Source organism: Lytechinus variegatus, chromosome 6, assembly GCF_018143015.1.
Source record: "Lytechinus variegatus isolate NC3 chromosome 6, Lvar_3.0, whole genome shotgun sequence".
Taxonomy (NCBI): domain Eukaryota; kingdom Metazoa; phylum Echinodermata; class Echinoidea; order Temnopleuroida; family Toxopneustidae; genus Lytechinus; species Lytechinus variegatus.
This window is the reverse complement of record NC_054745.1, coordinates 31,050,058-31,065,664: the sequence shown is the minus strand read 5'-3', so window position 1 is coordinate 31,065,664 and position 15,607 is coordinate 31,050,058. Positions and strand designations below refer to the sequence as shown.

Sequence of the window (15,607 nt, the reverse complement as noted above, 5' to 3'; positions counted from 1 at the left end):
CGCATGGTATCCACTCGTCAATGTAAGTGGCCCCCCCGGGATGGTAGTACCATAGGGACCATAGCTCTATGCACACTTTGTACACACACACACCACGCGTTCGGCTACAACACTATGCAGCGGATTATCGCGGCACAAAGGCTGAACGCAGAGACTAACCTCCTCTTACGAGAACTTTTGCTTGCATTTTTTCAGCATAAATGTGTCTTCTTTCTTCAATAGCGTCTAAGCACCACGGTGGCAAATTCTATTTTTTTGAATATAGATGAGAAATTTAGTTTTCTTTAACATATTTGAAAATAAAAATCCGCCACCGTGGTGCTTTTTTTATATGAATATTTTAGTGAGGGTATGTCAAAAAACCCCATTCACTTTGTACAGGAAAGCTATTCGGTGAGATCTTAAAGGATTACGTCATGCGACCACAAATCCCTGTTAATCGAGATTCTGTCGCTCTCGCAAAAGCGGGAGTTTCCTGTGCCTGTATAAACACTATATCAATGATATTTCGAGCGCCACCATGGTCGATAAGCTACTTATTCAAAATGGCGACGCCCACAGCTCACCGGAAGCCGTCAATCTTGTCCATTATTAAAGGCGTTTCTGCCTTTGTAATGTACAGATTTCCATTTCTTTCTGCATTAACACTAACAATGCTTTGTTCTGAAAGAGAGCAAGAGCACAGGTATGTTTTAACTACAAATTCAAGCAGCATTCTTGATGAATTCGTTAGTACTCCGATAAGTTTGTTAATGTTATTCCTGACTTCAGCCCCACGTGCTTGATTTCGTGTCTCGACTAACCAGGTTGTGTTAATTACATTTCTGAATATTCTGAAGTTTACACCAACACACCCAAGGGCAAGGGTTCATTACCATCCTGCCTGTGGGGAATCTAAGACTATGGCATGCCAATGGCATGCTGTACACAGCACACAATATCACTGTAAGACTTTTGACTTGTGATAGGCAGGACAACAAGAATTTCAAAATGTGTTTGTTGTCCCCAAGAATGATATCAAAAAATTTCTTAATATCTAATTTGTCATGTGAAACCAATTAAAACTTACGTAAAATTCATTTAAACTGTAAAAACGAGCAATTTCATAGCACCAACATGGGTCGAAAAAGTCATAGACATCGCGGGTCCCTGTGTAATGCACGTGCACTGTCCTTACTATCGATAGTTTAAATGATGGCAGTGTATACAGCCACACGCGTGTGTCTTTACCATCCAGCCACACGCGTGTGGTTATATCCAGAACACCTATCTGTGGATACCGCCACATGCCGCCAGTAATAACAGTAAAACGCGTATGTAGGTCTGACCGTCTATATCACGATCAAAATAACCTCATTTCTTCATTAAATTCTTACATTCTAAACCACTCTGATTTCTTTAAATCATTTCAATTTCATTCTCACCGTCTTCTCTCCTTGCTTTTCTTGTCTTATTACAAAAGGCCGCCTGTTAAATAGCAAATTCTCTTTTTCTACTTGTGTCGATTCTGGCTTCCTTCGCGGCGCGGTGGCAGACCCATATACAGCGTTAGCGCAGCGCAGTAGTAGACATACACAGTTTGGGTTTACGTTTGGTACGAATTATGAATATTCATAACTTAGTAGTACGTCTTGGTAGTGCTTGCATGAATATGCATGATTTCATTTTTACGATCTCCTGCTAACGATATCGATAGCCTCAGGAGATGAAATGAAAACGAATACTTAGTAGATGGATAGACAGATAAAATTTAGATAAACAGGAAACAGATAGAGTGATAGACATATAGATAGATAGATAGATAGATAGAAAGATAGATAGATAGACAGAGACACCGGGGATAGTGGACAGATAGATCTGACAGAAAGACAGAATATATAGGCCTGGCATTAGAATGAAATATGAAGAAAATAAATGAATCTATAAGTATTAGATTTATGGGTACCTACATTACTACTAAAACAAATGATTGGATAAATAAATAAATGAAGAAGTAGACCTAGGTAAACTTAGACTTCTGGTGATGGGAGAGGGTCATAATGTATATATCATAACCACTGGCGTAGCCAGGAATTTTCAACAGGAGGGGGGGGGGGCAAGGAGAATGTAAATTCAAAATTCCTGGCTACGCCAGTGGTTATGATGTATACATTATGACCCTCTCCCATCACCAGAAGTCTAAGTTTACCTAGGTCTACTTTTTCATTTATTTATTTATTTATCCAATCATTTGTTTTAGTAGTAATGTAGGTACTTATAAATCTAATACTTATAGATTCATTTATTTTCTTCATATTTCATTCTAATGCCAGGCCTATATATTCTGTCTTTCTGTCAGATCTATCTGTCCACTATCCCCGGTGTCTCTGTCTATCTATCTATCTTTCTATCTATCTTTCTTTCTATCTATCTATATGTCTATCACTCTGTTTCCTGTTTATCTAAATTTTATCTGTCTATTCATCTACTAAGTATTCGTTTTCATTTCATCTCCTGAGGCTATCGATATCGTTAGCAGGAGATCGTAAAAATGAAATCATGCATATTCATGCAAGCACTACCAAGACGTACTACTAAGTTATGAATATTCATAATTCGTACCAAACGTAAACCCAAACTGTGTATGTCAACTACTGCGCTGCGCTAACGCTGTATGGGTCTGCCACCGCGAAGGAAGCCAGAATCGACACAAGTAGAAAAAGAGAATTTGCTATTTAACAGGCGGCCTTTTGTAACAAGACAAGAAAAGCAAGGAGAGAAGACGGTGAGAATGAAATTGAAACGATTTAAAGAAATCAGAGTGGTTTAGAATGTAAGAATTTAATGAAGAAATGAAGTTATTTTTATCGTGATATAGACGGTCAGACCTACATACGCGTTTTACTGTTATTACTGGCGGTGTGTGGCGGTATCCACAGATAGGTGTTCTGGATATAACCACACGCGTGTGGCTGGATGGTAAAGACACACGCGTGTGGCTGTATACACTGCCTTAAATGATCACGATGTGCTCGCTAAATGCGCGCGCCCGTCAGCGTCTGCTAGCCATCCTCTGCTGTGACTCTCAAATAGCCATCCGCGCTGACGGCTTAATTTTGACGATATCGCATCGCTATGCGATTTCACTCATTGACAAGCGGACGAAACTTAGGTTAGGCACGGCCGTAGTCACTAGATGGCGCTGTCGCGGAAGTGTTCATAAGTTGTACGTAAGTTACGTCCGCTTGTCAATGAGTGAAATCGCATAGCGATGCGATATCGTCAAAATTAAGCCCCTGTCAGTGCGGATGAATATGATATTTTCTCTTTGTGATTGTCCTCCCGTGCGATGAAAAATATGTCATCGTAATGCATAGGACTTTCGCGAGCTACCGAAGTCATTTTCGTGCCCCAAATTCCATGAAATCTTCCAAAAATAACCATGAAAGTGTCGGTAAGTCAAAAGTGTCGTGAGTTGCTCTCAATTCTTACCTTATTTAGTTGTATTTCTTGCAAAATGGGTCTCGAAGTGTTCTGGATTTTCCGTTGATTGTGAAACTTGAATTGATTTCCTTTCTGTGTCTTGCAGTTAAATTGCAGCGCGGGGAATCGCAAGGGCTGTGGAAGCCCTTCTCAGTGAGGTTTACAAGCTGAGCTGCCCTTGAATTTGGTCGAATTTCGAGCCATTTTAGTCGCGCGCACGGGATGATTAATTAACATAACAATTAGCAGATTAGAGATCAAGATTACGTCACGTACGTGCGTACGTGTGATACACAGAAATGAAATAGAACTTGAATCACACGGAATCACAGTCAAGAAATGCTTTGTTTTCTTTGTTTGCTAAATGATTTCCTGAATTTAAAATCATGAATAAACACCAGAGTAATGACATGAAGGAGATAATCATGGTCATATGAGGAATAACTAAATATTTTCTGAAAACGAGTGAATATGATGGGGCAATAATGTGCATGCACTGGAAAATGAACATTCACCTCACTGTCAGTGCCGTGGTGCCAGTCACTCAGACACAGTGCTTTACTGCCTTTTACTGGCATTTTCTTTGCACTGCCGCCGCCACTGGTTTTTCTTTTGCCAACTAGATTAAAACTCATTTATATATAATATGTTTATTGCAATTTTTGAATAAATGGTAATACAAAGTGGAAAAAAAATGAAGATAAAAATAATTTGGACTAAAATATGCCATCACCCCCCCCCCCTCTAAAAAATACACACTATCTTGAATGACTCGTTTATTTAATTTGCATTGGAAAAATAAATAATTGTATTTATGCACTTTTTTATTTCTCATTCTTTCTGCCAGAATATCAGATGCCATCATGAATAACCTCACCTCCAGATTGAACTCCTAAACATCTTGACAATGACTATCTACTGAGATATCTTGCCTTCTTGAGATTGGAAGTTTTAAGTTCAAGTCAGAGTGACCTAAGGCCCTACTAACAAGAAGAATCCAGATTTACATAAAAACAAATCCCACGAAAGATACAAACTGATTTTACTCTTCATGTGTAGTGTGTATGTGAGACTCTGTGTTTGTGTTTATTTTGAGGAGGACCTCCTGTCTCTGTTTTTATTATTTTATTGACTGAATGAATGATCAATACCTAAAAGTGAGAACTGATTTTTGAGGAGAGTACATTAGTGTATGGTTTTGAGTGAATTTGATTTGAGTAACTGTTTTTCTTTATTATTTTTCTCATAATTATTATTTTTGCCTTTTATTTTCTATTTTCAGTTATATATTGTCAGTTACATTAAGTTGAACTTCCAAATTTGATCAAAGTGTTCAATTCTTGGGATAGAATTTTATCAGGTAATAAAACTGAGTTTGATAAATCTAAAAAAGGACACTGAAAAAATATGAACACTTGGAGATGCTCACTAAGAAGAGGAAAAAACATGAAAGGAAATGGAACTTAAGTGGATGTTATAGCATGCCTTTCGCAGATCTCCAAGCACCAGGAATCATAGGCGGCGGAAGTGGGGGGGGGGGAGTATCCCCCTAAATTTGAGGTGGGGAGGGGACGATTCCATCCCCCTCAATTTTTTGTTGATAACCTTATTTTTAATTTTTTTTGGCTTGTCAATTTTCAATTTTGTTTCCTGTGTCCCCCCCAAGATATTATTTGGTCACTATCTTTTTTTTTCGGGGGGGGGTCAAAAGATTTTGGCGGTTCCCCCCTAAAATTTTTGGCTTCCCCCACCAATGCCAGGAATGTTGATGTTCAACTGAGAGTTGCTGAAGTGGAATCTCCGTTTGTCTGTGAACTTGTTATAGAGAATGATTATTCCAGGACAAGTTAGATGATATTACCCAGCCCATAGCATACATCCCAACAATGGAATGGAGGCAATATACCCCTGTAATACATGAAGTATCATATCTTTAGGTTGGTTTGGAAAGTAAGTCCTCTAGTCAATATTAATGTCTGCCCAACAAAATGGTACTATCTGGCAATTTGGTGGTTCAATCACAAGCAGAAAAAGTTTAGTAAATTGACACTAGTAAGACAAACAAATATAATACAGCCAAACTGTCTGACCCCTTACTTGACTACTGACTTAACTAATTATTGAAAAATGACAAGGGATGCTTAGGCCCTTTGTAACCATTTCATTGGGCAGACTGAAGCAGATGACTAGAATTCATACATTCATGAAGATGAAGGAACATCAAAATGATTATTACAATTTAGCAAATATGAATTTATAACACTGTCATGGTTATAAAAAATAATGAATTTCTATCAAGTAAAATGACAATACAATGTAAGACATAACTGCAATAAAGTAATTTCATTTCCAAAAGATATCTTCCGTAATTTAATAACCAAATTTCTCAAGATAATATTTCTTCTGCACAAAGTGTATGAAATGCTCAGTGTAAATCATGCTGTTTATAAATCTCTAGGAATTTTTTTTTTTCAAAATGAAAATACATGTAAACTTAATCAAAACCAGGGGTGGTGGATCCAGGATTTATCCTGGGGGGGGGGGCATTCTTTGATGAAAATTGCGTATTTTCATTACATCTTGACTGTAGCTCTCAAAGGGGGGGGGGGGGTTGAGCTAGATGTGCCCTCCCCCAGATCCACCAGTGATAAAAATCAACATTTATGAAAGATTGCATACCTTATATTCTGAATTGGTAAATTCAATGCATATGTCTACAAAATGAAACTGACATGTTTGGATAAATTGCTTATTTTTGTTTCAAGAAAGAATTCATCAATAACAGCTTAGAGTTATTGAGAAAACATGAAGAAAAAATAATATTCTGATATGCAATAACTATATCTATTTTATATATGCTTTTTTTCCCAAAAATTTAATCCTTGACATGGGGGGGGGGCTGGTTTAGTAGTCAAATTCACCCCCCCCCCCCCGTTAAGTAAAATGCTTTATCAAAATAAGATTATGCTATCATTTATAAATTACTGCATTTTGGAGCCCATTAAAATTCAAAATGAATCATAGAGGGCAGTGCCACACCTTATTCACTGAAATTAAGGAGGGGCATGCACAGCTGAAAAACTATCAGCAGGGGCAATAATTTTCACTGCAATGTTAGATATCCTAAAAAAAATCCTGAAAACACATAATTAAAATGAAATTAAACTCCCAGGAAGTGCCCCTGTTTACTATTACAGCCCTTGACCTGTATATTTTTAAGGGGTTCAATAATTCCTTCTCTTCCCTTGTAGAGTCGGTTCGGGTGCGAATGTGTCTGAAAAAAATAAGTAAAAAGAGGATTATTAGTAAAAATTGTAGATAGAACAGAACATATAATTTTTAAAAAATTTAGCAAGCAAAAACAAAGATTGATCTGGCATTGGAAAATAAAAGGAAATTAATTAACACCGCCGCCCCCCCCCCCCCCCCCCCCCCCGCTTCAACATTTTTTTGTTGTTTGCTTCTCCTTGCAACTTTATAAATTTACCCGATACACCTTTCAAAACTTTTGGCTCCATTATCATGATTATGCCACTGTTCAAGTATTATTTATTTGGAAACCAATGCTAAAACTATAAGGTGAAATGAAATTATATAAAGAAAAAAATATATATTTCACAAAGTATAAAATCATAATGATGTAGGTCATGTTGAAATTAGACCCTGGACTGGACTCAAAATTAGATCAAGTGTAGTGTAGACCAAATGTAAATTAGACAAAGTGTAGACCAAATGGCAATTATAATTTTTTTAAAAACCAAATGGGTCAAGCCCATTTGGTATATGTATAAAGACTAAATATATGTATATAAGTTAAAAAATATAATTAAGTAGCCTAGGTTGTGCTGAAATTAGACCAACTGGACATTTCACAAAATGAGAATTAGACCAAGTGTAGACCAAATGGGTTTAGCCCATTCGGCATTAGACTAAATGAGAAGTGGGCAAATTGCATGTGAACCAAATGAATATACATATTTACAATGTGGAACTGCATGATATAAAGCCAATTTTATGTACCAGTATTTGACAAAGTAAAAAAATATATAATTATGTAGGTAATATGCTGAAATTAGACCAACTGGACATTTCACTAAATGAGAATTAGACCAAGTGTAGACCAAATGGCAATTAAGTAGACCAAATGGGTTTAGCCCATTTGGCATTAGACCAAATGACAAGTGGGCAAACTGCATGTAGACCAAATGAAAATACACCAGAAAACACATTTCACAAGTTGGGACTGATATAGAGAGCCGTAGCAGACGACGGAGATGGGTACATGATCTGCGTCCGCAAAAAACGCGCACGCATCTATGTACTAACATGAAAAACAGCATATGGGACGATCTGACTAAAAATCGCACATGCGGGGCTATTTGAGAGTCACAGCAGAGGACGGCTAGCAGACGCCGACGGGCGCGCGCATTTAGCGAGCACATCGTGATCGTTTAAACTATCGATAGTAAGGACAGTGCATAAACAGGGACCCGCGATGTCTATGACTTTTCCGACCCATGTTGGTGCTATGAAATTGCTCTTTTTTGCAGTTTAAATGAATTTTATGTAAGTTTTAAGTGGTTTCACATGACAAATTAGATATTAAGAAATTTTTTTGATATCATTCTTGGGGACAACAAACACATTTTGAAATTCTTGTTGTCCTGCCTACTTAGGTACAAATTTTGAGGGGTCCGGACAGCCCGACCCTGGACAGCCCAACCCGCTGCCCTGGACAACTCGTCCCGGTCGAGTTGTCCAGGGTAGGCTCTGAATCGGACAACTCGACCTCTTGAATTCTTCTTCAAAATTTCATGAAATAAGATTTCAAACTTTACTTCAAAAGTATTTTCCCGCATAATCCATGTTTATACAATATATTCTCGACAGAAAATTTGACATTTTAGTTCATTTTGAACTATTTTGAAAGAAAATAGATCGAGTTCGGATTATTCTCGTTCATTATGAAAAATACGAGACATTTGGCTTCCTCCTGCTCGTACGCACGGGCGTCCGTCGATATAACACATGATATTTTTATGAAAATATGCACCCTTTTTCTTAAAAGTTGATGGAGAGGGGGAAAAATTAATCGTATCAAGTCGGGGTATTCAGTAATGAGTACAGGAGAAAGTATATTTCACTGATTTTCATGATTCATTCCATTTGATTAACTCATCTATTCGTGTTTTGGGGCTAATTTTTCCCTTACGCATTGCTTTTTGGCAGAAGTTCTATGGAAAATGCACCTTTTTTCACACAAACTTTGAGACACTCTGTATTCATTCCCCATTGCTTGAGAATGAATGGGCAGTTAACGACGGGGTTAAAGATTTATTGAGGAACGGAATGTATATTTCATGAAAATGAAAGCCATTTCCCCATTGGATGTCATCTTCAATACGTGTTTTTTAGATAAAGTTAGTTGTCGAATAGGCTCTCCTGGCATTTGAGGTCTCTATCGGTGACGTCACTCAGGATCGTCATGCCTGAACCATCGGCCGGGCAGGGATCGCAATGGTAGTATGATTTATGCATAATGCACTCGATATATACAATAATCTTGTCCTCCCGTTTAAATGAATGTGAAACTCATATAATTTTCATCAGAGCATTCAACAGGAGTACTGTAGTACACATTTCTTTGTTATAAGTGAATTAAAGTCCCTCCAGTGAGTTTGATCACCCCTATTGGGAAAATGTATCACCCCTACGTTGTAACACAGTCAGCTGTTTGCACTCAGGGTCACTCCGTGACCTGTGTGTGCGTTCAAGAGTTGTACACGATTTTCTGTGTCATTTAGGCAGAAATCTTTCATAGTGCAAGGGAACTCAATCTATTTTCTTTCAAAATAGTTCAAAATGAACTAAAATGTCAAATTTTCTGTCGAGAATATATTGTATAAACATGGATTATGCGGGAAAATACTTTTGAAGTAAAGTTTGAAATCTTATTTCATGAAATTTTGAAGAAGAATTCAAGAGGTCGAGTTGTCCGATTCAGAGCCTACCCTGGACAACTCGACCGGGACGAGTTGTCCAGGGCAGCGGGTCGGGCTGTCCAGGGTCGGGCTGTCCGGTGGTCGGGCTGTCCCGGAAGCAAATTTTGAGCACTTCCGCGACAGCGCCATCTAGTGACTACGGACGTGCATACTTGTGACCAAAAAGTACCAATATCCGTACAATTGCAATTTATTTTTCATCAGTAACTTGGGGGTAATTTTTGTATTCACCAGAGCAGAGCGCTTGAAAATTTGAATTTTGGGCATATTTTTGTGTACCGGTACACCCTCTATTGGTGGAAAGTAATATGGCAAGACAATTGTAGTTTTTCAATCTATATTTTTGATTAAGAAAAAATAATTTAAAGAATCAAATTTACTTAAAGCCAAGTTATATGATGAATAGCTGTAATGGAACCTGACAGTGTAAAAAATCAAGCATTTGTCCCAAAGAAAAAGAGAAAATAAACCAAACATTGCCAACCTTAAAAAAAGGTCAATCAAAATGTTAGAAAATAGAGGTTTCTTATCAGACCGATGTCGTGTAGATCCCTCGATCCAAATGTACACAACGCAAATGAAATAGAGTCGACCCTTGAACCACTTATGTATGACGTACATCTGGTTAGCGATGCCGTTTTGAAGAACAATTTATAGATAAAAATTATTTCACAAATACCAAAATTTATTACGTGATTATGAATAATTAGTATAATACTCAGAGATGCCAAGTTCAAAGACCAGCTATGCGTGAGATTTTCTGTGAATCTGAGTGAGATCAGTTATTGTGTACATTGTAAATGGGGATAGGCTGTGATAGTTGCGTGAGACAGAGACTTGAGGGGATGAACAAGAGTCCAAAATGCTTGAGTCTCACGCATAATGCGTGAGACTTGGTAGCTCTGAATACTGCGTTTTGTTTTGGCCCATTTACCTAAGTTTGGGCTCAAAACCCTAAGTAATTTTGGTCTAATTTCACTGTGGGATAAAGTATGGTGTGTATAGAGCAATGGTATTCCCACCCAGGCTCCATGGAGAGTAAGCCTACATATAGTAGACTGATTTTTTTACTCTCCAGGAGCCTCCAGGCTAAGTGAGAGCCAGCATGTGTAATCCTGTCGCCTATTCGGGCCTATAGAACTTTGTTTCACAGGATATAGTGAGTGATGTCATCAGTTCTCTCATTTGCATACCGACAGGGATGAGCATTTTCTTATTTTTTTAAATTAGGCAAAACTTAATAGTGTCACAACTTGCTTGTTTTCCGACCGATTTTGATGAAATTTTCAGTGTTATGCTTGTTTGATTTTTTCTTTTTATTTAAGTCAACTTTTTGATGGAGTGGACTTGTCCTTTGATTATAAAAAAATCTTAACTTTGAATACTCTAATGATACACAAATAGACCAGTTCGTAGTTACATCATTGACAATTTTGGTCAACTTACCTTTCTTTTCTTTCATTGTGATAGGCAGATTTCAAAGCAAGATAAAACATATGCATTCCTTACATAGCAAGATGAAGAAATTGAGTTATACCAGGTGACTAGAATAGCATACCAATGAAGACTCCATGAAGATATTTGTTGCATTTCTACGTTGAACGCACATCATAGCCTGCTGTACAATGTACTTGGCAAACTGTGAAATACCAGTCGTTCTTGGACGCATTTTTGTTTTTTGTGGATGTAAATGATAAACACAATTGAAAAGAATATATGAATAATCAAGATACCAAAGTTGGTGCTTATCTCATTAAATTTTAAACCACTGTGTCACTTTAGTACCAATGACCTTCCTCTGATCATGCGCAGAATGGAACTACGAACTGGCTTATAGCTCTCAAATATACTCAAATAATAATAAATGATAATATAGGATTTGAATAGTGCACGTATCCGCATTTTTTAGGTGCTCCTATATTACCACGGCTATTAAGCTAGTCTACCGATTCCGGTGTTCACAGCTCTTTGAGGAATTACTTCCTGCCGGTACCCATTAACCTCACCTGGGTTGAGTGCAGCACAATGTGGGTAAGTTTCTTGCTGAAGGAAAACACGCCATGGCTGGGAATCGAAACCATGTCCCCCACATTGAAAGACGAGGGTCTTAACCCACTAGACCATGATGCCCCCACAAATTATATTTTATTGATACTCAAATGGCACTCAAACGACGGCTCTTCTCTAATTCATTATCTAGATCGGAAGGATTCCCACTGGTTTACATCTACATTCACATCTTTGTCCTGTTCACGTCTGGGACGATGATGTCATTCGGGTCGCAGAGGTCCCTTTGGGCCGTCGTCACGGCTGTTTCCATGGCCATCTTCACCACGCTAACCCAGAGTCAGCAGCCAAAGACCAAGATGTGGCTCGTGGTAAGATCTTTGAGTCATTTAACTCTTGCCTGTTGGAACTGGGTATTCCTTGTACCAAAGTCTGTGGAAATAACTGAATTGGGTAGTCAACAGGTTAAAGGTAAAAGGCAGTAGTTGCAAGCAAACAATCGATTTTTGTGAGAAAGTCGTTTAAATCAAGGTTAATTGTCAAAATAGTATCTAGATCTGTTACATTGATGTAAACTTATCTTTGTAAAATCATGAGTTCTTATCTCAAATTGATAATTCTGATGATCACTAACACATAAAAAGGATATGTGGGACAATGTATTAATATTTAAAAAAAATACCCAATATTTGATGGAATTCCATGCTTATTTTGCTCATTTATCAGCAATTATAATTCATATTCTTCCAGAGCTATTTGGCACATATTTTTTTATTTCAAACACTTTGGTGGTAATTTAATTTCAATCTGTTCGAACTCATTTTGAGATCATTACCAAAGATGGTATTTATCTTTAACACATTTCCTACTGCAACAGGGTGGACTCTGTACAAAGTCTATGGAAATTAGAGAATTCAATATTTAACAAGTTAACCTATTGCCTTCGGGAACTGGGTGGCTCTTGTACAAAGCCTATGGGATGTAGAGATTTCATTAGTCAAAATGTTAACACATTGCCCCAGGGGGGCACTTCCATTGACGAGTGGATACCATGCGCGACCATGGGGTCTCGAAAAGCACCCTAAACAAGTATTTGCCATATTCTGAAAATGCACCCCTTAACAAGTATTGGCGTGTGAAACCCTACCCTTAACAAGTATTGGAAACAAAACGATACTCTTAGCAAGTATTCCCTGAATTCGGGCACATTGCCTTCTGGAACTGACTGGCTCTCGTACAAAGACTGTCAGAAATATGCAACTTTATGAATTTTTGGAATCATTTGGGTACCTTGTTCAGTACCATTTCAGGATCTTTTCATCATCGTTCGAGAATCATTCTCTCTTTCCCTTCTCTCCTCCCTCCAAAAAAACTCCTCACCTCACCAGGCACGGATCGCATCTCACGATATCGGAGTCATCGGAGTATTCCTCATCCTCGCCAGCCGCGTCGGAGAAGACCTCGGCAAGAAATACCGCCTCCACTTCCTCTTCCCCTACGGCAAGAACCTCATCTCCATCTTCTGCATCATCAACTCCGTCCAGCTCTACCGGACGCCCGAGGAACGCCGGGCCTTCCTCTCGACGGTCCCCCACGGCGAGACGGCCATGGTCCTCCTGGGCGTGGCCCTCCTCATGGGCGGGTTTCTCTTCTCCTCCGAGTTCAAGACTAAACGCATCAGTGCATTTTTAGCCGTTGCTCTGTCGTTTTTTATCCTGACCATAGACGGTAACCTTCACTACTGGCACAAGAAAGCGAGATTAGAATACTGGATGCAAATGAATATGGTCCTAAATAGTGTCACTGTTCTGTGCAGCCTGATTTTCATGGCAACATGATGGTAGTTTGATTCAGGGGACAGTTTCACCAAGCTTATTGTAAGTCACGCACAACTCTACACAAAGATAAAATCTGTTTCGGCAATTTTTTTTTGGTAGATATTCATGAGAAAAGTCGGCTTGAATAGTTTCACCGAGAATCAGCATTCTACTTGCTATTCAAAGTGAGTTAAAGGAAAAACAATAATTTGCATTTTTAATTACTTAAATATTTCAGAAATCAACCTTTTAAACAGTGTCAGTAAACAGTCTTGTTGTGATCACGTGATTGGCAGTTGAGATCTGATAAGGTGGCAGGGGGGGGGTCAATTTTTACCCCTCCCCCTGTAAAAACCTGGTCTGAAATAACCCAGTAAAAATAGGGTTAACCCTGTTCAAATTTTGACAAATTTAAACCTTGGATTCAGGTGCTTAAACAATTTTGATATACAAACATTGGGTTTCAAGTTGAGTGGATTAGATCGAGATTCAAATTGAATTGAATTGAATTGAATTGAACTGAATTGGACTGAACTAAATGGAATTGAATTTATTAAGCTGAATTGAATTGAACAGAACTGAATTGAATGAACTCGAATTAAATTAAACGCCCAAGAACAAGTTCCTTGTGTGTAAAATTATGCGTTACTTCCGACAGCTTTATGAAAAAGCTCTCAGAATTATAATCTTTAATTTTTTTGTGGCATACCTCTTACGATTGCCTCTCTCTACCCAGGTGAGAAATGGCTGACCAGAAAAAAGCGAGCATGGAAGTATTTTGCTCTGATTTGTTCTGATGGTAACTGGCTGCATTGCTCCAAACAGAGTGGAGAAGGCTTTATGTCATAAAGCAATAATCTTATTGGGGAATTGATAAATGTGACTCAACATTTTCCTTTTATTACATACTCCTATACAAACTTGTATTTGGATATTTAATATGGTTAGGTTTAAGATGTAAGTATTCAATTCATGTGAGGTATGGAGTACGATCATGAGTCTTGCAAAAGTTATTATACATTCATTAAATTCAATTCATTGCTCCAGAGTGGAGAAGGCTTTATGTCATAAAGCAATAATCTTATTGGGGAATTGATAAATGTGACTCAACATTTTCCCTTTATTACATACTCCTATACAAACTTGTTTTTGGATATTTAATATGGTTAGGTTTAAATGTAAGTATTCAATTCATGTGAGGTTTTGAGTATGCTCATGATTCTTGCAAAAGTTATTATCAATTTACGACTAGTTTTCAATGATGTATAAAAGTCAATCTGTTTATGTTGAATCTCATTTGAGCGCTGAAATCTCTTACAATAAGAAAAGGTTTAACTTTGAAGAGGCTTATATGAGCTGATAAAATGTTTGACTGGTGCGTACAGTGTGTCTCAGAAAATACATGCCTTTTGAAATGACTGCCAACTAAAAAGTAAGCACTATTGGGGGAAAGGCTTATATTTATGGAAAACCAATAAATTTGACTTTCAAAAGTGATATATTTCTCTTTCTTTAGCAACCATTTCAAAAGTGTATTTTGTTAGACACACTATAGTGACACAATGTCTACCTTAGTAAACACTCAAACAATTTTTTGTCTCAACTGGATGAAGTTTGTTTTGCCTGAACAAAGTTCGGCAGAGTCCCAGTGATCACTCTTCCTTTTAGTCTGTTGGTCTGTTACAATTTTTGTTCAAATTGCTCTCATTTATTTCCTGACTTATGTTCATATTTGGTACATATAGCATGTGAGCTTATGAGTATTATGGGGTCAAAGGTCATCTAGGGGTCAAAAGGCCAAGTTTTTGTTTAATATACTCTGATATCTTTATCAAGGCATCGATTTTGATCACACTTGGTACATAATGATCCTTGGGTAATACATGTGTGTCAAGGAAGATGCTGGGGTCAAAGGTCATCTAGGGGTGAAAAGGTCAAGTTTTTGTTAATTCTGCTTCCATTTCTTTATTTCTACATCAATTGTGTTTACACTTTGTACAAATCAGTGGCTAATACCACATGTGGGTTTATGAGGATCATTAGGTCAAAGGTCATCTAGGGGACAAAAGATCATATTGCGTATTTTATTGATCAAGAAATCAGGAACCACATTGCCTTTATATTGACTGCTAGTATTCGTATGTATGGAATTTAATTAGAAAAAAAATGTACCTTTCTTAGTCTGGACGATTGTTCCAATGCTGAATAAATGCTGTTAAACTTCAGTTATTCATTCCACACAATTGGCAATGTATTGAACATCGGGGGGGGGGGGGGGGGGGGGGGGGGGGGACATCTTCCATCTATAGATTTGTCAGT

The 15,607-nt window shown here is 37.8% G+C and overlaps 1 protein-coding gene across 1 annotated transcript; it reads left to right on the top strand.

The window, feature by feature from the left end:
* The first annotated feature begins 519 nt into the window (after positions 1-519).
* On the top strand, positions 520-13,743 carry LOC121417358 (transmembrane protein 101-like). Its single transcript, XM_041611043.1, has 3 exons — positions 520-685; positions 11,665-11,842; positions 12,860-13,743. Exons 1-3 carry the CDS (start codon positions 546-548, stop codon positions 13,307-13,309), a joined length of 768 nt encoding a protein of 255 aa, XP_041466977.1. The 5' UTR covers positions 520-545; the 3' UTR covers positions 13,310-13,743.
* Positions 13,744-15,607: the final 1,864 nt, after the last annotated feature.

Excerpts from the sequence above, each read along its gene's own strand:
- LOC121417358 (XM_041611043.1), top strand. The coding sequence starts at position 546 with ATGGCGACGCCCACAGCTCACCGGAAGCCGTCAATCTTGTCCATTATT. Across the intron at positions 686-11,664 it reads GAAAGAGAGCAAGAGCACAG|ATCGGAAGGATTCCCACTGG; the intron begins GTATGTTTTAAC and ends TTCATTATCTAG. Across the intron at positions 11,843-12,859 it reads AGACCAAGATGTGGCTCGTG|GCACGGATCGCATCTCACGA; the intron begins GTAAGATCTTTG and ends TCACCTCACCAG.